The 26328-nt window shown below is 31.5% G+C and overlaps 1 protein-coding gene across 5 annotated transcripts in view; it reads right to left on the reverse strand.

The window, feature by feature from the left end:
• EPHA5 (EPH receptor A5) overlaps positions 1–26328 on the reverse strand; it is a 340958-nt gene that overhangs the window by 39924 nt on the left and 274706 nt on the right. For 3 of the 5 annotated variants that reach the window (XM_017958793.3, XM_017958795.3, XM_031664476.1), the window contains 4 exons: positions 16636–16701; positions 7048–7115; positions 5611–5736; positions 4567–4752 (listed from right to left, as the gene is read on the reverse strand). In XM_017958793.3, the coding sequence (XP_017814282.1) occupies positions 4567–4752; positions 5611–5736; positions 7048–7115; positions 16636–16701 (446 nt within the window). The remainder of the gene's footprint in view (positions 1–4566; positions 4753–5610; positions 5737–7047; positions 7116–16635; positions 16702–26328) is intronic. The other 2 variants (XM_031664478.1, XM_031664477.1) reach the window with 1 other exon arrangement.

A 26328-nucleotide genomic window follows, 5' to 3' on the forward strand; every position in this document is an offset into this window, starting at 1 on the left:
TGCTGGTTTCAATGAGTTCATTGCATAAGAAGGGTGATAAAACATTTGCAGATTTAATTATGAAAAAGCATATAGCATGACAGAGTATATAGAAATGCCACTGGTATTTAGACAATTACTTCTGACTGAGAATTCATTCATTCAACACATATATAAAGTGCTACACATGTTGGGCTTGGATCTAGGAACACACAAGTGAGCAAAACAAAAACCTTTGCCCTTCAAAGTTCATATTTTGAAACTTGTACTCTAATGTAGAACTGGGAAGTTTTCCTTTACTCAGCTATTCAACATAATTGAAGGCCTACTTTATGCCAGGCAGGCACTCAAGATTGAAGGATAAATGAAGATAAATGACACTGATCTCATAGAGGTCACATTTGAATTAAACCTGAAGGTAAAGAAGAGAGAAGAGAGGACATTTTAGGCCTGACTGAAGTATCTCAATGGGGCAGAGCAAGAATAAAGTAAAGTTTTCCAGAAAGAAAATAGTGAACTATGGAAATGTGTATCAGATTAAGTATGAAAGTCTATGCATTTTGGTTGATTTGTTTGCTTGACTGCTGATGAAGCATGACAGGAAAGCAGTGATTTGAGGGCAATGTGTATGGAGTGGACTAAAGTGGAAAGTGACAAAATGGGAAGAGTAGTGGAAGACTGTTGGAATAATGTTAGTTAATATATAATAAGAGCCTGTATAAAGAAAATGATCTTACTAGACAGACTGAAGTAATGTATTTGAAAGATAATTATAAATTTACACAATAAGTCAAAACTGTCTAGCAGTTTAGGCAATCAATGTAATTGTATGTTCTATCTCTGCAGATATAGAAATAAAGAGAAAGAGAAATTCCTCTAATTTTTCTGTAATGTTTTGTTTAAATTTATTAATTTTACAGAACTAAGGTTATTCATACCTGATTCTAAATTAAGAAATAAAATTATAACTAATCCTAAGACTGAATAGATATTCCTTTAGTCAGTTTGGATAATAATTTTCCACTTATGGTAGACGAAATCTCCAGGAACTAAGGATGCTGCAGTGAAAAAGTTATAACTTAAAAAAAAAAATAAAAAAAAAAAAAAAAAAAAAAAAAGAAAAAGTTATAACTTTTGTCTCCTTTTTATCTTTTTCCCGAATCTCATTAAATAGTAAAAGCTGGCACTGTGTCTATTACACTAAAGTGCCTTGCATTTCAAATGAATCAATTAAGCCAGGACCTGTGGGGTTTTTTTTTAATGCCATTTGTCATGAAAGAGCTTTAGACTATATGTATCTATTTATGATGGTTTCTGTTTCACAATAAATCATAGAAGGGATTTGAATGGGGGCTCAAGCTTCTGTCACCTGATACTGGAAAGATGAAGGCTCACAATGACACCACCCATAGAAGGGTTACTTCAGACTCCCTACCTCAGCTTCAATAAGAAAAATCACAAGATTTAGTTGCACTTATGTCTCATTATCTGTGTGCTGCAGGTTGAGAATAATTGCTGAATAAATTAGCATCAGATCAGAGAGCATGAAATTAAGGACACAAATAAAGTGAGTTGCAACATGGTAAATTAAAAACAAGTTGAAGACTTCCTAAGTTGAACATCAAGAGCCAAATTTATAAAGGAGAAATATTGTTTCAATAAATGTATAGAATAAACGTATAGAATAAATTAAACATACAGAATAAGAAGTAAAAGCAAATAAATATTGTAAGTATTTACATTTTTCTTTACATATATGTGTAACCTCATGGTGAGTAGCAACATCCAGCAGAACATTTGATTAAGAGATAGAAATTTAAAACTGCCTTTCTAACCACAGTAACATTTTTTTAGAATAGAGTTCATAGAATCTAGATATGATCATTTGTTGATATTGAAACTAGCTCCTAAAAGTGCTATACAATATATGAGAAACTTGTTTGTATTATTACAAGAAGTTGTCTTAATTTATCTCAGTCAGGACCCAGTCAAATAAACAAGTTTTGTAATAAAGATCTGTAAAGGCCGGGCGCGGTGGCTCAAGCCTGTAATCCCAGCACTTTGGGAGGCTGAGACGGGCGGATCACGAGGTCAGGAGATCGAGACCATCCTGGCTGACACGGTGAAACCCCCGTCTCTACTAAAAAATACAAAAAACTAGCCGGGCGAGGTCGCGGGCGCCTGTAGTCCCAGCTACTCGGGAGGCTGAGGCAGGAGAATGGCGTAAACCCGGGAGGGAGAGCTTGCAGTGAGCTGAGATCCGGCCACTGCACTCCAGCCTGGGCGACAGAGCCAGACTCCGTCTCAAAAAAATAAATAAATAAATAAATAAATAAAAATAAATAAATAAAGATCTGTAAAATACCATATGTTTATGTAAATATTTAGGATACGATCTTTGTCTTCAAGGAACATACATTTTTTAGCTAGAGAGCTGAAACATATAAGCAACAGAGACAAAAAAAAAAAGTAAGATTTAAATAACACTTTTGAACCAAATGAAGAAACATTATAGACTTGCAAAAATTATCATGTATGCAGAGTGTTCAAAAGAAGAAATTACTTCAGGGCAAAGTGGAAGGGATTATGTCACAGAGCTGGAAGACTTTGAGTAAATTTTCAATGAACTTGAGAAAGTAGTGAACATGAGGGTGTAAATTTCAGAGAAAGAGGCAATGAAGGCAGGGCAAAATATGAGGTAGTTTAAAATGGACTAAGCATAAAATGGATATGGAGAAGTTCAGAGCATAGGAAGAGAGATAAGTGGAGAAGTAGTAACTATGTACTAAATACATACTTACTTTGTGCCTTGCCCATTCTAAACTTCATCCATATTAATTCGTGTCATCTTCACAATAATGCTACAAGATATTCTCACCCCATAGTATTAATGTGGAAACTAAGGTTCCAAATGTTTATGATGTGCAAAACCACATAAATGTTTATATTAGAATTAAAATTCAAATCGCGTCACTAGATGCAAAGACCATGTTCTTGACTATTATGCAACCTGGTCTTCCATGATAATAACAGTAATCTGGCATTGTTCTAAATATTACATCTTAATTCATTATGAAGGGTAGATTGGCTGCCTATGGAGTTTGCATTCACCCTGGGGTAATGGGACGTGATAGTGAGAGTTTATTTTCAGAAAGTTAAATTTGTCAGCCATGTGAATGAGGCAACGAAGATGGAAATTAGCAAATATTTGCTTACTATTATTACTGGTACCATCATTAAGAACTATGTTTTATATTAGATAATACCATTTCTACATAGCAAATAATTTTACTTAATCTCTGTTGTTATGATTCTTGCTTCTACAGAATCGCCACTTGCTATCGCAGATGTTCTTTCGAAGTCCTTCCCCTCAGATAGAATATAGCCACATTCAAATTCTAATTTAATTTTATTGCATCTGTGACCATATTTTTATATTATATTCTTATTTCACATATTTACACACATCCATTAAAGAATATCTTCGTTATTAAATATTTTTGTTTTATTCCATTTAAAAAAATGTGCTGTTTCCTCTGACTGCCTCTCTCTTGATCCTGCCTCCTGCCTTTCTTTAGCACTTTTACACTTTTCTGATAAGACCTCAGGATTGCCTTCTTGCTCCAGAAATGCCCTGTCTGGGTTTCCGTCAAGTAAAGAATAATGTGTGGGTATATACTCAACTGGAGGAAGAAAATCCAAGATTTGAAGAAACCCACATCTGTAGGTTATTTTATTCTTTTCCTGCATTCCTCTCTGAGCATGCTTCCTGGAGATGTGTACCTCTTTAAGATATGGATTTTGGTGAGTGATGTGTAGGGTGTCAGGAATAAAGGAAGGAATCAGAACACACAGGAATGGTAAAGAAATAATGAATACAAAGAAAACGAAGGCCAATGTATGTGCCACAAAAATACATTGAAATGATTTAAAATCCTTGTACTGCAAGGCTCACCACACGAACACGTTTACAAAACATTAACACAAATTAAAAGAGATGTAAAATTCTTGATATTTTTGAGAAAAAACAACAACAACAACAACTAGATTTGCTTTCACAAAAAAAAAAAAAAATTCGTTAGAAGGAGCTTCCCTGTCTTCTGTGGTTGTTGGTTTCGCTAGAACTATTAACATATCTTTTAAAAAAAGAATAAACAAAATGAACCTGACTATAAAGAACTGCTTAAAAGGTGGCATTATTATGATTATAGCAATCCTATTGAATGTTAAACTTCAATGCCTTAATCAAAACTTTGAAGTTACTATTTCATTAGGATAAAAAGTAAAAGAGCCAACAGTTTAAAAAAAAAAAAAAAAGTTGATATATTTACTGCTTCTTTTATCTGGATACATTTTTGTCTGGCATTGAATTCATAGCAAATGAGTTAAAATATATATTTTAAAAGATAGATGAAAATTCAAGTTCATTGAAGATTAGCTTTAACAAAAATCTAAAATACATGATAAACATTTATATTAGAAAATTAATATATTACAATGTTGGTTTCTCTTTACCCTAAAATTAATAATGATCTAAAGAGATATTGATGATATGCACACACATGTATAATTTGCCATCATACTTACTTTTGGTCACCACACCTTCTAAATGGATGATATTAGGATGATCAAACTGTCCCATGATACTTGCTTCACCTAGGAAATCTCTGCGTTGCTTTTCAGTGTAACCTACTTTAAGGGTTTTGATAGCCACAGGTAATTCTCTTTTTCCTGGTAGTTTCAAACGTCCACTACAAACTTCACCAAATTCACCTTGTGATAAAGATGAAAAAAATGCAAAAACACATTTGAAATTCTTAGTCCATTAATACTTGAATGCCCTCCTAGACTCCTAAGGCTTAGACGAAAAAATGAAAATCAAACAAACAAACAAACGAAAAACAGTCAGAAAAAGGTAGTCTACACTAAGCTATTGATAGTAATGAAAATAAATAGTACATTGGAGCAAACCATAACAGATGATCTTAAAACACTTTAGGGACTATTAGCTTCCTCCATCTCACCTACAAAAACCTTTAAAAAAAAAAAAAGCTACAATGAAATTAAAAGCAGCTAACTAAAAATCACTTTTTCTTCTTTTTCTGTCTACTGTAGTAGTAATAAGAAGAGAAAAGTCAACCAGGTTATAGCTAGAAAAAAAGGAAACAATTTTAAGACAGATATAAACTGAATTACATACATACTTTTGGGTATTACAAATTCTCTCTCTCTGTCTCTCTCTCTCTCTATATATAATATACATATGTATATTATATATAATATATATGTATATTATATATAAAATATATATTATATATAATATATGTATATTATATATATAATATATGTATATTATATATAAAATATATATGTATATTATATATATATAAAATAGTGAAACATCTATTTAAATTTTTTTTTGCTGTTTTTAAATTTTATAAACCAGATATTTGCTGGTTTAAGCATGAGTTACACAGAACGTTGTATTAAAATGTGATCAATTACATATCACTTTGAATGCAAGCCAATTACAAAAGATTAAAAACATTCTCTGTTAGATCAGGACACTGATATATTACATTCTAGAATACAAACAAAAGTTAAAAGTCAAAGTGAAACACATTGTTGTACCTGCTCCAATAACTCTCTCAATGGTGATACATGATGCTTCTATCTCCTTGGCAAATTCATGGACAGCTTGATTGGGATCCTCATAGGTATGTGGATCAATATAAGTTCTTACTCCTGGCAGTTTAACTGTAAAAGTAAATCGGCATTAAAATAGAAGTAATTGTGATGGATGAGCAAAATTATGAACTTTATTAACATGCAAGTATGACTTAAATCCCTAATTCCTAGAAGTAGCCAAACTGCAAGGACCAGCACTCTCCTGAGTTACAGTTAGTTGTACAACTATATCAGTTTTATAATTTTAGAAATCTGTTTGCAGACACAAGAAATGCAAAAGTGATGACATATCTAAGAAAACACACCTCTCAATGATAATACTTAGAAAGTCTCTGAGGCAAATTAAGACAATGTTATTCACTGAACTAGACAATACAATACAAGTGCTTAATTTGCTGGTTTATTTTTCTATATTTCGTATGGATTATATTCAATATAATCACATTATTATTAATTTTAATTTTATACAAAATGATTTCAAGTAACTTTTCTGGTGGTATGGTACAAAAAGGCTGACATATAGGTCAAAAGAAAGTATTCTGCTTCTCACTGTATTTCTGTCACTGTATGACATTAGACAAGACTTATGCTCTATGAGTTCCAGTTTTATCACCTTTAACGGTTGCTAATATCACCTCATCAAGATTTTTGGAAATAAATAATATTAAATAAGATAGGATTAGGAGATGAACTCAATGCTTTGCAGCATGAGTTATAGCTTTAATGATTTTGACATTTAAGATGGCAGAGAGGAAAAAAATATATATATTTGTCACTCACTTGGCAAATCAACTCACATTGCACCATTTAAGGAAAAATAATAAAACATCAAAATTCAACTTATTTAGATTAATTGTTAAAACTCTTTATTAAAACATGATTTTCTGCATTATTTTTTAAAACATGGTCTTTTTAAGTCATTTGAACCAAGATTGCTGCCACAGGATCTGTTCAGGTAAATTCCCACTAAAATGCTAGAAGAAGAAGAAAAAAAAAACCTGAGAAATTTTATTTATTTAACCTGGTGATGTTACTTAATGATAGATTTCTACTCATTGTGTTGCTAGGAATTAGAATAGGCCAGAAAATTTTATTTGAAATATAATGGCTCTTTATATTAAGCAAAAAGTTTTTATTTTGATTATAATGAAAGTATTATTTAAATAATTGAATAAAGCATTCAGCTATTGCCTAAAGCATGCCAGAAATACCCAAGTCCATATTCTTTACAGGAATGTAACAAATAGAACACTTATTAAAAAAACAAAACAAAACACTATTTTGGTCAGTTATTATAAATCTTCTAGCCTGAAAAGAAACTTAAATAACAATAAAGTGTCCCTTATTTTATTCTGTTTTTATTTTTCACAATTTGCTTACTGTGCCCATTATGAAAATGCATCTTTTCCTCTTCTGGATCTTGTTTTGCTTTGCTGTAGCCACACCGCCTGGAACAAAGTAAGCTACAATTAGCCACATCTGAAAGTGGTGAATCAATCACATCAAGCCCAGAAGCATGAAGCGCAATTGAAATTATTGCAACCCTAAACTGATTTTCATACTAGTAGTTTGGATGAGACCTATATCCCTAGCCAGTGTTCCTCACTAAGAAAATAATCTTGCGTAGATTTCACTGAGAAGCCTGAAGCCATTCAAACCTGTTTTTAAACTTCCCTTCACCAAATACTATATACTAGCCATTGTTGTTCTCTTTTCCTCTTTTACTTTATTTTATTTTTATTTTTTGGCAGTTCAAAGGCCACTGCCTCTTTCTGAATGAACTGCCCAAAAAATAATAGTTTCTTGCCTTCATCACCCTGCACAATAGGGTTTTGATTTTTGTTTTTCTCTCTACTGTTTTGGAATCCTCAGTTGCTCCACTGACTATTTTCTGCTCACATCCACCCAGAAAACTATGAAACTCACCACAACTTGCAAAGCCTCTCAGCTTCACTTTTCAAACCTTTATCTCTCTTTGTTTTCTCAATTATCCACAAATTTTCAAGCCTTTGCAAATTTCTCTTACTACTGGAAAAAAAAAAAATCTGTCTTCCTAAGATTCATAAATGACATCTTAACTTCTAAATACAATCTTGGTTTTTCATTATTCCTGATGGATTGAAATCCCTAACTACTTTTCTGATTCTTTTCGCTCATCTCTACATTGATGGATGGACATTTTCATAGGCCCTCCATGTGAACATCTCTGGTTCTCTCCTTTCAATCCATCTATTTCTATCAATTTAATTAATACCTCTATCTCACTGGTTTAATTTCTTTTGAGAGTTATATTTTTATTTCTGGTAGATTTATTTTATAGGGGTATCCCATAAACAATCAAACTCAATGGACCTGAAAATGAAATCAGTGTATTTTTCTTTACTTCTTTCAACAATAGTCTGCCTTCTTTTCCTGTTAATAACACTATGGCCTTGGTCCCTTAAAAGCAAAGACTTATTCTTGTGTTCTTCATAACAACTTAGTGCCAAATCCCAGGAACTACGATTCATCTCTTTCTTTTCATTAGCTCTAACATTTCCTCAGTTAAGTCCCTAATATTTTTCCTCCGCATTCCTATGAGTGCCTTCAAAATGATGCTCCTCCACTCTATAGCTCCTTTCCTAAACTATACTAGACATGGCTATAGCCAAATTACAGTATATAAGATGCCTTTCTATTGCATTAGCTATCTACTGCAAAATATTTAATGAAATAATAAGATAAAGATTCCTAAATGTAGCCCTAACATACACTTCCGGAATCAACTCCAACTTTTCATCTTCACTTGTACTAAACTTTCTCTTGAAATCTCCAGGATATTTCTCCATGCTTCCATACGTTTGCACATATTGGTTCCTTCACTGAGGATTTTCTTCGTAACAATTTCCAACTGTCAAAGTTCAGTTCCATTTTTTCCTTCTTCACATTTTTCTCGATACTCAAACTTAATGTAGTATTTTCCCTTTGGAGCACAATAGCTTTCTCTACCCTGTCTTGTGATTTCCAGTCTATGCTGCAGCATAGTCATTTGAGTATCCTTGTTGGTTTCCTTACTACTTTTTAGCTTCTTGAATGGCAATAAATTTTATTCATCTGTAAATTCATGCAGTGACCTGGCACCTGACTCAGAGTTGGCACTAAAAATATTTGTCACATTGATGAATGAATAAATGAACGAGAGAATGATATTTTGATTATGTCTACACAATGACAGGTGTTTGGAGAGGGAATGTGTTGAATGAACACTGAATTGATGATTAAGCGTACAACATTAATCAACTGGCTAAAATGAAAATATTTAAATTATTTTTAGTGAAACTCTAAAGAAGTGATTTTACTATTCATAAGCTCCCAGCACAACATTCAGTTTACTAAAAACAAAATTTCCGTTGATTTACGCATTAAGAAAAGACAGCCAAATGACAGACTGATAAAATATTTTCGTTACAAAATTGGTTGAGAACTACTGTGTGACATATATGAAGTGTCTATTACACATGCACTAACAGAGACTGTCCTTTGATTACATACTCTAGGATATACTTAAAATATATGTATATTTTGATAATAAGGGAATATATTTTGTCATTTTACAATGTGTAACGACATATATATTACAAAAATGGTCAACACAATCCATCTTTTGTCATTTTTGGAAAAAAATACAGTTATCTGGCCGGGTGTGGTGGCTCACGCTAGTAATCTCAGCACTGTGGGAGGCTGAGGTGGGCAGATCACGAGGTCAGGAGTTCGAGACCAGCCTGGCCAACATAGTGAAACCCAGTATCTACTAAAAATACAAAAATTAGCTAGGCATGGTGGCAGGCACCTGTAATCCCAGTTGCTTGGAAGATTGAGGCAGAAGAATCGCTTGAACCCAGGAGCCGGAGGTTACAGTGAGCCAAGATCTTGCCACAGCACTCCAGCCTGGGCCACAAAGCTAGACTTCATCTCAAAAAAAAAAAAAAAAAAAAAGGAAAGAAAAGAAAAGATACAGTTATCTTTCTCATATTAAAAAAGCTGGCAATTTATTAGTAAAGTAACACTAGTAAATTTTCAGTAAACTTGAAGTAATATTCTTAACACATATAATGTTCTTGGGTGAGGAAAAATACACAACAGGGATCACGAGGCTTCAAATTTTATTCATAACACTTAAATACATTTGTCTTTCCAGGGTCCTTAAGACATCTTAAATCTCCTCACTAAAATGAAGAGGAGGGAAGAAACAAATACATTAAACCACACTGAAATTATATTTGGTCTATACAAGCTAAGTTTTAAGTTATTTTAATACATTGTTCATAATTTTGCTAGATATAAAATTATTCTTTTAGCCTTTAATATATGTGCCTCTAGAGAAAACAGTTATTAATGTTTTCTTTTTAATAACATTCTAAATACAATTGTGCAAAATTATCCAGAGATTTGTGTTATTTAAATAATACTGACAATAACAACTTTGTTAGACGAACTCTACAGAGACCTAAAAGCTATACATGTTCTTACAGTTTACGTTAGAAAACAAATATCTATTAATCCACCTTCAACTCTCCCACCTTCAAAAAAATAAATGATAAGCTTTCAAAATTGTATCCTCAAGTAGCCTTTATCATTAAATAAACCTCATGGATATTTATACTGCATAAAAATTCCTGGTATGAAAATGGAAATAAAACTTTGGATCTCATAACAAAATGACTTGAGAATACTTTGGTGAGGAGCAGTTAACATTGCATTACCTAGGGTGAGAGTCAGCAGCGCAATTGAAAGGAGTTATGTTTGACTATGGGCATCTCTGGAGCTCTATAACATATACGGCTGCATATCGCATTAACATGTAAAATTAAGTTCTGGAATCCCCCGAAGCATCATTAAAACAAGCCTCAACAAGAAACAGCAAGTAAAAGTGCAGCTGGCAGAGACTGGTACTCAGGCAGCAGTTCAGTCTCACTGAAAAAGCGTTTCAGGAAGCGTATTCATTCAGTATCATGTTCTGTACCTGCTCCAGATGCATAATTTTAACCAATCAGAAAACAGTCAATAAATATGTCATTCTGTATGTAAATTGTACCTCCTCCTTTCTGGAAATGATGTCTTTTTTTCTGAATGGAAAAGAAACATTTTTTTTTAAATTTTGCTTTTATCACAATTTTAATGTGAGCTTTGAAATTATTATACTAAAAACATCTGCAGTGTCTGTATTTAAAGGAATCACATCCTCTAATCATTTATACGCATGTCCTTTTAGAAAACAATGTGCTTTTGCTCTTTAGTAATAGAGATGGGCAGGAGAAATTATTCATAGGCATAACTCATACTCATATGCATTAATTAATATTTATTTAAATGTCCTAGAGAGATATAAATATAGCAATGGCCTTATCATTTATTTAGAAATCAATCCATTTTCTCCCATGCTTTTTCTAAGGATTTGGATAATGCATTTTTGATACTCTTAATGCTGATCTTAAAAATTTGGCTGCAGTTATAATATCTACATTTAGATATTTAAGATTTCTGTAATATATGAAAAAAAAATTGTGTAGAGATGGACAGCCAATGAATAACTTAGTTTCTGAGTACAAATTTGGGACTTGATAATGAATTTGGGATATGAATGTCAAGAATTTCAGAGTACCAAGTAATGTACACAAGCAGTACTTTATAAATGGCACTCTTGTGACCAATGAGGAAAGGATAAGTGAACAGAATAGAAAACAGAGTGGAAATCCTTGCAAAACAATAGCCTCCATACTATCAGATCTTTCTATTGCTTTAGCCTACAGAAATATGCTCTGAATAATTTTTTTCACCTTAATCTAAATAAAGTAGAGCGGGATACAATAGGGGAAGAAGTGGTTTTGCGTTTTATTTATTTAAAAGAGTAAGCATATGCAGTGTCTAGCTCAGAAACTGATACTCCTGTATTGTTCCTCTGTTTTCCAGATTGATTAAGAGATGCTTTTCCTATAAACTGAAGCAAAAATATTCAAAAAGCAACAAATTACAGTGAACAATAACATCTATATGAGATGAGAAAAAATTAAAACTCTTAATTGAGCCTCGTTTAAAGTCATATTTCTTCATATATGCACACTCCTGTATTCTGACATAACAAGGACCTCAACCATTGCATAATGTTGTATATAAATGACAGTATATAGAGAATTTCACTGCTGGAAACTTGAAAGGAATAATACTGGTTTTTAGAAAATACTTTGAATTTTTCACTTTGGGATTTTTTTCCAATTAGTCAAAGGTTTATTTAAAGTCAGCTAACTTATCCACATAAAATACATAAACATATGAACATTAAATTATTAATGTATCTAATAAAAACTGGACATGGATTAAATTTTGTTTTATGAGCCAGTATTCTTCAATAGGAATGCAAATGAATATGTACTGAAATGGGGCATTGGACATTTAGGCAGTCCTGCTAGTCCTGTGAGTCATTTATATTTTCCTCATTTATACTACTAGAATATTGACATTTTGAGTTCTTCATAGATAGATTTAAGTCAGACAAAAAGTGCAGCTAATCTATTTTTATTTACTAAATATTTTCAGATATACTGATTAAAAGGAATTTATTTATTTAGAAAAACATACTTCATTGGATATGGGAATGATGTAAAATTATACTACACAAAATGAGAAAACAATTTTCTGAGTTCTTATCTCACATTTGATCAAGAGTACTAACAGCCCTATGATTAATGCCATGTGAGAAGCTAAATTATATCTTACTTGATGCTTTATATATCACTTTGTATCTTCATATTATATAAAACAAAGAATTTTAAAACTCTTAGAATAAATCTCCTAAAATATTATACACATGAAATTGTAAGTCTCTCAATAAATTATTCAAATTCTTTTAAAATTAGCTATAACAGGAAAATCTGAACAATTTCAAATTCTTCAAAATATGCAAAGATAAATTAAAGACTATTCTCTATGTTGAATTCAGTTGTAATTGACAGAATTTTGATATAACACTATCTATGACAATTAAATCTCTCTGTTTTTAAAAAGTTTTATTCTTATTCTAGAGTACATAACTTCCTATTAATTTTTAACTGTTTCATAGATGCCACTATCGGATTTCTCAATCTGAGAAGGTCCGTTTAATATCTCCTGTAGTCTGAAGTTTCACAGTTATTTTTAAAAATGGATAGTTTGGAGCAGTTCGTGATTGTATTTTGCTTAGCAGGCCTTCAACTGAAATTTAATATACTCTATATACATGTCAAACAACACTCCCATCTGCCTACCACAAAGAACTTTAAATTGAGCTCTAGAATTATTACAAAGGGATGGTTTTCTTCTTTATGCCACTTTCATGCTATATAAAAGGGAAGAGTACTTCCACACTCCCCCCGGCAGATATCTTATAAAGATGAATAAAATAATTAATGTAAAGTATGTATGAAAATAAAAATTTTCTCATTTCACATTTCAAGAAACAGAGTTAATATAGAGAAAGAAAAATGTATTGAAAAATTAGGATAATAGTTAATGTTTCAAAGACGTCATGATCATTTGGCCAGAGAAATTTGTTTTGTTTGGATTTTGTTTTTAATCTCTTCATTGTATGTCTGAATTCTGAGATATACTAGAGTTCAATTATTATGTCTCTGATTTAAAATACTTTTAAAATTATAAAAGGTATTTAAAAAGTGAAGCTTATTATCTACAGATCACATAATAGGTAAATAAATAAAACAAGAATTTAATATCTCTATTTTCAAAATAGTGACTGCTTTTCTCTTGCCACTTAAATCCCTCAAAGGATGTAGTAAATAATATGAAAACACTGAAAAGCGTGAAACCTAATGAATGAAGAAAATAATTTGACTCATTTGAATTTTAAAAATGCAAGAAATGGCTACTTTGGGACTATGGGATATTTTAGATGGATTTATAATAAATATTATGCTATAAATATACATTGGTTTCTGTAAGTACAAACACAGATGAATATTCAGGGATAAGGGGTAACATTAGAAAGTAGAGACATTACTACATTAAAACCATCAATTCAAAACTGGTTGTTTGTAAAAATAGATTTTTTTTTTTTTTTGAGACGTAAAACCATGATTAGAAAGTTGAGCTGGTTGAGATGACAATAAAGGCCACGGCAACTTAAACAATACCTTTGCTAAAAATGTGGGAAGCTTTGGGGATATGGTGCTTAAACTTTAGGCATCTGAGTTTCATTCAGAAATAGTAGAGAAATAACTTTTATCATTGGGTAGATTTCAGTTAAAGCAGGGAGAACGTTTGGAATGTACATTATGTTTATGAATGTCACAACAAAGCAATCAGGCAACTATACTGATGCAAATAATTTGAGATAAAAGGATTTAAAAAGGCAACATGTAATTACAAATATCATCTTATAAATGGCACATCATGTATTTTTTAAATGATGGATGTGGTTTCCTGGTGGGAAATTTGATAGATTAAAAATCAGAATCTCAGAGCCTTGCGAAAGTGTCAACACATTGGAATTCCTGAGCCAAGAATCTAGATGAATAGTTTTGAAACAATGTTCTTTGGAACCCTAAATTTCCACAAGTTATCTCAGGGTATTTCTAAGAATCAATGCATTTACAATGGACAGTTTTAATGTATATGTATCATATTACATTAAGATAAAAACTAACCACATATGGATTCATGAGTGATCTTTCAAGACACGAAAAACAATGGAATTCTAAGATTTAAAAGTCTACAAATTTCTGTTCTATAACTGCAAATGTGTCTGTTCACAAATGATGATGATAGAATTTTGAAAATGAATGACGTGGTTATTGGAAATGCTGGCATGATGACACATGCAAAATTAGGTGACAGGATTTCAGATTTCTTAGTATTTTACTGACTCTCCTAGATAAGTGGTTCTTCTCAGCTCTTAATTTTTATTATATAAGGTTGTTTTCTTCCTAGTGCTTTAATTTAAACAAATACCATCCTTAACAGAAAATTTGTAGTAACATGAAATTACAAAATGAAACTTCACAAAATATAGCAATAAAGCATTTTTAGTTCTGATTCCTACCCAGTAAAAAATTAGACAAATTTTTTATTGTTTACATAAGCTCAGTTAAAGTTTGTTTCTTTGGCTTTAATTTGTTTTATTTTACCAAGAATATATTTTTTAATATTTCCAGCTTTTCCAGGAGTCTTTCCATGAAGACTGGTAGCATTTTACTGAGTGCCTAAATACATATGTGGCTAAATCTTTATTTTTTTTCACAAACACACCCACAGGCAAATACACATGCACATATACAAACAAACTCATTGCTTTCACAATTTCTAACATTATTGGAAGAAAGATATTGTCATCTTCAGTTTACTGATGTGTTTTTTTTTTTTTTTAAATAAGAGTTCTGCCTTCCTATTTTCTTTCTTTTCTTCTATTCATTTTATAAACCACCTGAAGCCAACAATACACTAGAAAAAGATACTATCTTTTTAAATCAAGAATTTCAATCTGGCTAAAGCTAGCCTTTTCTAATGCTTTCAAAGCCACAGACTCATAAATGTTCACACTTCCACTGAAATATTTTTGAGATGTAGTTCAAGGTCAGGCATAAATATCAATGTTCTTTTCTAAGTTGTAAATTATGCTTATTCTGCTTCAGAGATGATTTATCTATGTTAACAACTATAATTGACACTAAAGTGGAATAGACAATTCAATGACCATTTTTAGTTTTTCATAGCACAAAAACACACCACACCCACCCACCCACCCACACACACACACACATTAAAACCAGACTTTATACTACAGCTTTTGCCAGATTTTAGTTTGTATTTAGTTTGACACTGAAGCCCCATGCTCATAAGAATTTCCTGTGTAAGTTATTTGAAACAAATCTTTACCTTCATATTAAACTTTAAAACTTTCTCCAAATTCAAAAATTTTTAAAAATTGATAAACATATTTCCAAATTACAACATTCTATGTTCGTTCACTCTCTCGTTCTCAGATCATTGGCATTCATTCCACTTCTCACATTTGCACATCTGTATACCCTCATTCACACACAATTTTTCAAGCAACAAATATTACTTTATACCTAGAGAATATATCTAACAATTTTAAAAGCCCCTAGGAAACTCTATAGCTTTCTAATATGCATTAGAAAGCATATTCCTTGGCAAATTCTGACTACAAATGACAACTGGGTACAATAGTGCAAGGATTTAGGCTATTTAGTCTAGAAAGAAATTATCTGGAGTATTTCACTTTTCACAAAGTAGCTCCCATTGTGTAGGAGTTCCAATGCATCTGTGAATAGTCATAACCCCCAGATGTATATTTAGGATTTGTACTTATAAATAATTAAGAGTATGCCATTTGGACACTGATTGAAAAATGTGCATATTTTCTACTTCACTGGTATCAAAGTGAGAATATCACTTCTAATATCTGTAATAATTCAGCTTAATAAAATTAGGTAAACCGTTTGAAATTACATGTGGCTTTGTTTTCCAGTGCCACATGTATTCACAACGATATGACAATAGAAGATCAAAGTTATACTGTGGTCATTCCACGGTTTTGGGAGACAGAAAAGGTGATTTTGCCTTGACAGAAGTAGCATTCTACTTTCATGTGTGACATGGTTTTTACTTAATGGAACAACGAAAACGGTGGCATGTTAAATGTGGAACATATAACTGTAATCTCACAACTCCCTAGTTTAAATCAGGACCACAGTAAAAGCCTCAGAAGAGACGTATGAATGCTTGACATAGGGATGATGTGCCATATGTATAATATTTATTTGAAATAATCCATTGTGAAATCACTTGTTAGGATTCAATTTGGGGAGCCAGCTTTATTCTACTCAAATGTACACAAATGGAGAAAGAAAAGAAATGCCGACGGTAATACATATAGGTGGACATCACATAGGAGTGAAGGTGGGAGGGAACACTAACCATATTAGGCTTGGATGGGCAACAGCGCACAGGGAAGAAGCCCTCCCACAGCCACATTCGCAGCAACTGAAAAGCAAACAAGAGAGCCCAAGATAAGGAAAAGATCCCACTCCCTCAAATATAGCATAAAGACACTATGAATTTACTCAGGTGTCTGCTTTCCTTTTCAAAATAAAAAATCTCTAAATGCATACAATTAATTTTTTTCCACAGTGCCTTTCAAATTAAGAAGTGTTTTATGGATTTAAGAAATATAGAGTTGTAGTAAATTGTTATTTTTATTTTGCTTAAAGTGGTTATCAGTAAGAAATGTCATGAGCCAATATATTTGAATTAATTGTATGCAATTAATATAGACATAAATAAAGATGTAAGCCCATTTTAATATATCTCTCCTCAGAAATTCCCTCAAAATTTACATCAGAAGAAATCCTAAATAGCCCTTTAAATACATGTTTTGCACATAGCCTACAAACTTGGAAAGAGTATAAAGACTTTCTTGTGTGACCCACTGATTTCTTATGCTTGTGGTATTACTTGTCATAGCCTATTGAAAATGTTAGGCATATATAACTTCCCAAATCATTTACTTAGGCCTACCAATTTAATTTTACATTTCCAGATTAAAAAATTGTATTTCCAAATATATATTTCCAGAGCACTTGCTATATAAAAAAGCAAACTATACAGAATACACGCATTTTTCCAGATATTGCAACACTCAAGATTCTTGTAATTTTTCTACATATTCATAGTAATAAATCCAGGAAATACAAAGTAAACTATTTTATAAAATGCACTTTATTGACAGAAAACATGTAAACTGATGGCAGAATAAAAGACATAAGTTACTTAGTGCTTCAATGCATTCATTTCTAGGTATTTTTAAACGAATAGCATTTACAGTGATCTCAACAGAACTATAATGTGAGCTCAGTAACGATATAATATACCAGCATGTCTAGGCTTTCATTTAAAATCTGTCTGTTTTGAACTTTCATTTCTAGAAGTGTATCTACTCTATTTTATATCAAAAAGAATAAACAAAACATAAATTTCAGTAAGTTTGCAAACACTAATGAAGATAGATGATTATTTCCAAATAAAATTCCAATGGATCTTTTCAAAGAAAAAGTAGACAATTTTAATATATTTTCTTTGTAGCACTGACAATATTTTAACTTGCAGTACTACTAAATGTCTGAGAATTTTACTGTCACTAAAATGAAATTCTGATTAAAAAAATTGCCACATAACATTTATTTCCAATTTGTCTATTTATTAGAATACATTTTAAAGAATATGCCAAATCATTATTTTCACTGTGGAGATACTGAGAGTCAGAGCTACAGTATATCAGAATATTAAAACAATCTAAGAGTAGTTAACACATCTGTAGAGCATTTTGGCAGATCTTGATATACTTCTTTACAGTAACACCTGTTGCATTAATGTCTCCAACAATTACTGCAATTTTATATAAGTTAACTTTCCTACCACTCCTGCCTCGTTGCAGCACTCAGATTACGGGTTAGCAAACTACAGAGAAAGGGCCAAATCCAGTTTACTACTTGTTTTTGCAAATACAGTTTTCTTGGAACACTCACTGCTTGTTGTTTATGGCTTCTTTAGTGCTGCTGTGGCAGAGTTGAGGAGTTGGGGCAGAGAATGTATGGCTTACAAAACCTAAATCTAATATCTGGCCCTTTAAAAACTGTTTGCCCTCCTTTGTTAGACTGCTAGTTTTCGGAGATGGGAATGACTGCTCTTGCTTGTTTTCTTTTTTTTTTTTTCTTCATGGTTTAAACACAATGAATGACACTCCTAAGCAGTCAATGTTTTACCATAATTGGCATTAACTAATAATAAAATTATCTCAATTTACTGATACCTACTAAAATAGAAAGCCTGCATATATGAGTTCATTTCAAACAGCAGTTTCAACTCAACAAAAAATGTGCAATTATTGGTTGTTAACAAATGTATCCAATTGTTTGTTAATGAGAAAAAAATGATGCCATTTCCTAATAAAATACAAATATCCTTCTAGTTGAAAGTGTGCACAGTTTATAAATTCATATAGAATTGCGCATGGGAAAACAATAACTGCATCGTGATTGGCTATTATCTAACAGAATTTGTCTAACTCTTGGTAAGTGAACTGTGTCAAGAAACACATAAACAATTCTAAAAATAACAACATTTTATAAAGTTATCTTAATTTAAAAATAAGCTTTGTGTCATGCACATACACATACATACACTCACACGGAATTCACTATAACACCAAATCCAATAATTTAAATCAACTCACATATCATTAGAATTCTACTTTATAATTTCAATAAAATGTGATTTAAAAAACCTAGAACCATATAAAATTAAATATTTATACTTTTATTATATTTGCTTTAAGGTGGCATAAAAATTGCTTTAGATAATTTGGTAAACCTTCCTTATTTGGGTTGACAGCTATAAAATAGTGACAAATATATGTATTTTTTCTCAGAGGTTTTGTAAAAATAAAGTGAGAGAATATATATATTTTACTTTGATCAGTGTCTGGCATATCAAATATTTTGGAGGAAAAGTGTTAGCTATTACTCTTAATGTTATCATAATCAATGTGACAGAATAGATTCTCATTATCTCAGAATAATTTATATTTTTCATAATTGATATGACATTATTAGACTAAATATTTTTATCCATAATAGAACTAAATAAAAATTACATTCAGATTAACTAATATAAATACATAATGGCCAATGTAATTTTAAAAAATCATTTCCACAAAATATGTTTTCTAAGGATTTGATGATTATATAATACTGCTCATTAATATGTTATTAACAAAACTAAAGCTAAAGTTACTTTTCTATGAACATCAGAAGTTTGATAATGACCCCCTAATAACCTTTTAAAATAATTTCTGAAGACACTTTCACAGTAATAGCTTGACATCAGGTGGTATAAAAAACATATTTTTCCCTCAGCCAATGAATACTCAGATAAGTACAGGTTAATGCTTACAAGCCTCAGAGATGATTTCAAAATAGAAACCAAAATGTGCTAGAAATAGCAAGGAATCTTATCTGTGAGCTCTGATTCAACATAGTCTATATCTGTATTCCCATCGGTGTTTAGTACCTAGAACTCTGTACATAACTGCATGCAGCTATAACAAGATTGTTTTAATCCAAGTTTAAAATAGCTTAGCTCCCTTTGACTTGTAATAATTAAAAAAAAAAAAAAAAAAAAAAAAAACAAAACTGGTGATCTTTGTTTTAACAAGATATTTCCATTTGTCCTTCATCAGATTAAAATATGATAGCACAATCTTTTCAGACCCAAAGAAGATTCAAATAAAATTACTTTAGCCAGCTCTTACACACAGTTGATCAATACAGGTATGAAGTGTGTCTATGTAAGTAGGATAACCTCCCTCCTATGGAAGCAAGGTGATTATTCCTCTAGGGAAGGAATTATCAAAGATGCTGGAACAGAGAAGCAAGACTGCAGGCTATGGATAAATTATGACTTAAATTATTAAACAAGCGATCATAGAATTGGATAAGAAAAACACTAAGTTGTCAATAGACAAATGAGAAAAAAACAAGAAAAGTAATTTCACAAAAGAAGTACTTGAATTACATATAAAATATTTTTATTTTAGTTGTAACAAAGGAAGAAAGCTAAAGGACTGCACCATTTTCCTATTTTAAATTAAATTAACAACAAGCGATGATATTCAGTGCTAGAGAAAACAGAATGGACCTAGTGTTCTAATGTGCGGCAAGTGACACTGAAAAGTGGCACCAATCCTTTAGAAAACAATACTCTAAACCTGTCAAAGAGTAATAAAATATTCTCATGCTTTGGCCCTATTGTTTCACAAAATAGTTAGATCATGGGGTTTGTAGTCAAACTAGGAGTAGTCTTGAATATATCCATTACTAGATGCATAGCTTTGGATAATCTAATCACTGATGAAATGAGATAATAAAATCTACACCACGTAGGGTTTGAGGTTGATCATATATGTCAAGCTCTCTGTACTGTCTGGAGCTCACAGTCAGCACTTAGAAAGGTTTTAAGTGATATTACTATAAGACAGTATTAGGGCAAAGTGCAAGCTATATTATTATCGTGTACATTATTTGTAATATACATAAGGCTGAGCATAGATTTTAAAGCAACTAAATGATAAAATATTTGTTGGGTAAACCAGAGTATATATGTGAAGTCTATGAGGCAATTAATGTAAATAAGGTATAATATTAAATTTTTAAAAATTAGGTAAAAATCAGTGTGAAGAAAACTAAAATGATGGCATAGGCATATGTCAAACCTGTAAGAGATATTGTGCTGAAATGTTACATTAATTGCATTATAGAAATATTTTTGGTTCACTCTGATTTCATTTTTTAAAGTTGTATTTCAGAATTTCAAAAAAGACTTAAATCTAATTATGATACTTATTGCAATATATTGTCATTAAAGGCCATGAGTTTTTAAATGAGTAAAAAGAATTTAAACACATAACTAATATTAACCAAATAACACTGAATAAATTGTTCACTTGTAATTAACACTAGAATGTTAATTGTTTTATACATTTCTTAAAATATTTCAAGATGCAAAACTGCATGGTACTAAATATGTTTCCACCAAATTTATATGTTGAAGTATTGACCTCAAAAGCAATGATTTTAAGAGGTAGGGCATTTGGAAGTTGATAAGATCATGAGTGCCCAGTCCTCTTGAATGAGGTCAGTTTTCCTATCAAACAGGTTTGAGGGAATTCCCTTGCCCCTTCCCTCCATATGAGGACACAGCAAGAAGGCAACCTTCTGCAAGGTGGTAAGCGAGCCCTCACTAGGAATCAAAGAGGCAAGCACCTTCAACATTAAAAGATCAAGGCCTTAAAAATACTTGGTGACTCAAACTCTACCACATTATTTAAATCCATGTTTTAAATAGAGATTAAATCATATAAATGACTGAGGTGCACCTTAAATAAATGATGCACTTATCATGAATTTCTTTGAAAAATCCCCCAAATTGTACAAATATAAGGGTCTCATGTATCGCCATTCATGCTAAGGAAAAAGTCAAAAACATAAACAAACAAAAACTAATTCACATTAACACTGTAATCAGACACTCTCCTTATTTCTTACTCTAAAATAAACCTATTAGGACCTAGAAATATCAAACTAAATGAACGCAAAAAAAAAAAAAAACTTGAGGTGAGATATATTTAGAAAACACTTCAATTATTTTTTTAAGCTATATTAATAATGACTCTGTGCTTTTACTTCATTTCATTATTCTAATGGGCCAGAGATCATTATAAAACATTAGGTTATTCCTCCATGAATGCCACAGGTAAAGGAACGGATTCAATTAGCAAATGTTATTAAACACGTTAGATACAATTTGCTTATTCCAAAATATATTTGAACTCAAAATAAATTGTATCAAATATTAACCACCTTTCTTAAACTTTTTGCTGCAGTAGAAGATACAGTCATTCTCATTATTAGTAAACATTTACTGAGAATCTATATGCTATTCTTTAAGAGTGAAGAAATTATATAACAACAGCTCTCTATTCATGTGTAATACAGTGGTTCCAAACCTGGCTACAGATTAGAATCAACAAGGAAACTTAAAAACGAAAGCCCAGGCCTTACCTTGAAATAATTAAATCAGAACATCTTGATTGTGGAACTCAAACATCATTTTTTCAAAATCTGTAAGTTGATTCTAAATTTTCTCTAGGTTGAGAAACACTGATCCAAGAGGTACTCAATAAATATGTATTGTATTGAATTGATGTGTATTATAATAGTTCTTTGGGAATTTACTTAATAAAAGGGAAAGACTTGTAATTAGCATATTAATGGCCTGCATGTAAGTAGAAACTTCAAAAGCACCTGGAGGTGTTTAAAAATAATCTGTTCTTTGGTAAGAATGTATATATATATAGAGAGAGAGAATATATAAACATATAATTTATATACACATCATATCTATGTAAATTATGTACAAAATGTATATATAAATAATATGCATATAAAGTATTAAAACATATATATCATATATGATATATATCATTAATGTGTGTTTATATCATATATATGATGTATCGTATATATGATGTATATATCATATATGATGTATCATATATAATATGATGTGTTTATCAAATATACATATAATACACACACACACATTAATCAGGTGGAATTCCATTAAGAAATTTAAACTCAGATGTGGTTTCTTCTTTGCCCTCCCAATTAATATTTCCAATAATTATGAAAGGCCTGGACATGATATTAGTGGCAACAATAACAGGTTAGAAAGAGTTATGTCCACTCCTAAAAACCTTTCCTGTGTTTCTTCAAGAACAAAACCACAATCACCACTGCTACCACCATTATCACTTTCACTGCTACCAGTAAAAACTAAGCAAGAAAAGAAATATTAAGAAATGCTATTTTTATCTTTGGCAAGATTATTATAGGAAAAAAAAAACCAGCATGGAACTATGACTATTGTGGAGTTCCCTCCAATATTTTGGGATGATGGATTTTATTGAGCTCACTGTAGAGTGCATACCCTATTTTAGAAGACTTCAATAATGCCCTGGTCATAATATTTCCCAATCTGAAGAAGTAATGGTATCTTCCTACCAACTTATTATAAATCAGACACTTGGAGATCTCAGACACTTGGACAGATGCAGACACTTGTATGTCTCTTCTAATATTTGTTTAAAAGTAAGAAAAGGGGTGCAGGGAAGTAGGAAGGAAGGTGTGGTTTTAAAAGTTTTGATTGCCTTCTCAGTGATTTATAACATAAAAAATACATATGATATAAATCATGTAAGCCATATTCCCATTTGGAGACACAAATAAACAATATTAAACACTATCATGTTCTGGAAAAATATAATTTTTTACAAAGAAAGTCTTGCACGTGTATGATGTGCATGCGCATGTAAAAATTACCTTCCTTATTTTTCAAAAATCGGTTTGTATACAAGAAAGTTTCTGCCATTAATGAGTCAGGAAGGAATGGAAGACGAGATTGTGCAGGGACACAGGAGAGGCTGTGAAAGGCCAAATGGACTGGGCTAAGGAGTCACAGGAAACCGGACATGCCATATGCACTCATACCTATTTGCCTTTTTCCATCATACTCTCTCAGCCATCTCTGGTAAAATTTATCTTCACCCTCAAGGTGCAGTTCAAATCTACCACTCCTCTAACAATATTTCTGTACTCACTTAAGCAGAGATAATTGTATCTTCTATTCTCACACTGATTTCTTCTCAATTTGTTCCAAATACTTACAATCTATAGCAACTGGTCCAAGAAGTCAAACCATAACCTTTGTAGCAATCAGACCAAATAGTCAGAACTTAATAACTGCAAACTTCCTTAATTTTTGGTCCCTATTTCCAATTTAAGATCAAACAAAGGAAGCCAAATCACCTAGGATGCCCTGATTTTAGGTAGCCAATTCCGGCTTCACTATGCCAGCAACCTCCAAATCTGGGCCTAATCGAAGCCTTCCCTTTTTCCCCATTGTTACATTATCCTGCCTGCCTTTGGGTCTCAACCAAATGCATGTGATGTTGGCTGATCCTCTTCTGTAGTAAGCTGTGAAAAAATACTCTGTGTTTGTTCTCATCTGGGTGATTTCAGCTTATTTCCACAGAAGAGATAATCTTTACTAGTTCAATAAAAGGAAAATATATGGATTCATCTTTGCAATCAACAACCATCTTATTTCTGTTCTAGCATAATAATAGTGTTGATATACAACATACTGAATCATGTTTCTTACTCCTGCAGAACGATGCCTACACTGAGCAAACATCAATTACCTCCATTTCTAGAAGCCTAAATTTGCTAAGCTTCTGCCACTGAGCTCTTGCTCTCCCAGTCATCTCACAGCTGAAACACGTCTGTCTCGGGGGCCTCTTAGAAAAGAACGTAGGATTATCGTGATGAACCTATTTGTGCTCAGCTATTTTAGGTTTTAAATTATTTTGAGAAAAGTAGAGAGAAAAATTGAAAGCAGATAAAGTGGTAAATAAGTGATGCTGTTTTTGTCCGTTCAAATAAATAACATGTATAAACACAGCTTTGAAATTACTGTTTTAAATACTCATTTAATGAAAAAATACCATCAATTATAACTATGAGTGAAAAAAATACCATCAATTAAAACTATGAGTGAGTTCAAAAAAAGAAGAAAATGAGTAAAAGGAAAAAGTCAAATATATACATTTTTTAGCTCCCTCCATTATGTCTGTTTAGTATTTTTCTAAAATTGAATCACATCTATCAGCATGAAACTTTTAAGGTGGAAAAGTCAGAAAGATTAAGCTTTCCATTTACTTATGTCTCTCTCAAATAATAAAAGTAATTGTGGCAACATACTGAAATTACCAAAACTCAAGAAATGTATGTATTTTGTGATAAACATTTTATGATAATTGAACATACTCTAGAATGACTTAAGAGGAAGCTAAATGTCACATTTTCATATCACAATATTCAAATTCCATGCAACTACATTCTGTTTTTTATTAGCATTGATCAGTAGCATTAAAATCACATATTATAATAGTTGCCATAATTATTTAAAATTAAATATTGTGCTGGAGATAAATGTGAAATATTTAATACATTGTATATGTAACATAGTGATTAATTATGGTTACAATTGCTTTATACATTGAATTGTGTATAAATGCATGTGTGTGATTATATTCACAAAAATGTACCTTTATAAAATATTTGTAATTGTGACTATATATGATCTCCAACAGGAATTTACCAAACATTGAAAAATACTTTAATATAATATTTATACCTGTGTAATCCTGATAAAAATCAGACAGATTAATAGAATGGCTTTCATAGCCCAGAGCCAGCATAGACAAAATAATACCCATGTAGATGCTTATTTAGTACATACTACATGTAGAAACTTACAAGATTTTTTGGGGATAGTGATAGTGAAAACCACTGCTGGGTACTCACATAAGTCTTTGGAAAATATCAATTTAAATCCCCACGTACACAAAATTAACATTTTAAAGATTTTTACAACCCATGCAAAATAAACATTACTAAAACACAAACAAAATTTGACACTTCCAATAATATAGCTCTGCTCTGTGAAGTGCTACAATCCCACTAACTTTAATGGGTAAAGAACCTGTTCATGCAATTTACAAAACAGATGTTAAAACCGCTAATGACTATACTTTTTGCTTATAAGTGAATGACCCTATTAAATCTAAGAATAAAAATAAATTTAATTATAAATGCAGTTATTTTTCTCCTATTAAATAAGCAACGATGTTCTAGGTTGTGAACTACCAATATCATGTACTATTGAGGGGAATGCTAATTAGTACAGTAGTTCAGAAGGGTCATTTGTCAATATGTATAAGCAATCTTAAAAATATTCGTATACATTGACCCTTACTTTGAATTTTATGAATGTGATCTAAGGACATTAATGACAGTTATAGTAAAATTCAAAACAAGCACACACAGAGACACACAAAATCTTTCTCTCAAACAACAATTACACACACACACAGCAAAACATTCATGACAAAGATCAGACATTAGCATACCTAACAGACATTAAATTTTTGCT

This window comes from Papio anubis, chromosome 3 (assembly GCF_008728515.1).
Source record: "Papio anubis isolate 15944 chromosome 3, Panubis1.0, whole genome shotgun sequence".
In the NCBI taxonomy this organism is placed as follows: Eukaryota; Metazoa; Chordata; class Mammalia; order Primates; family Cercopithecidae; genus Papio; species Papio anubis.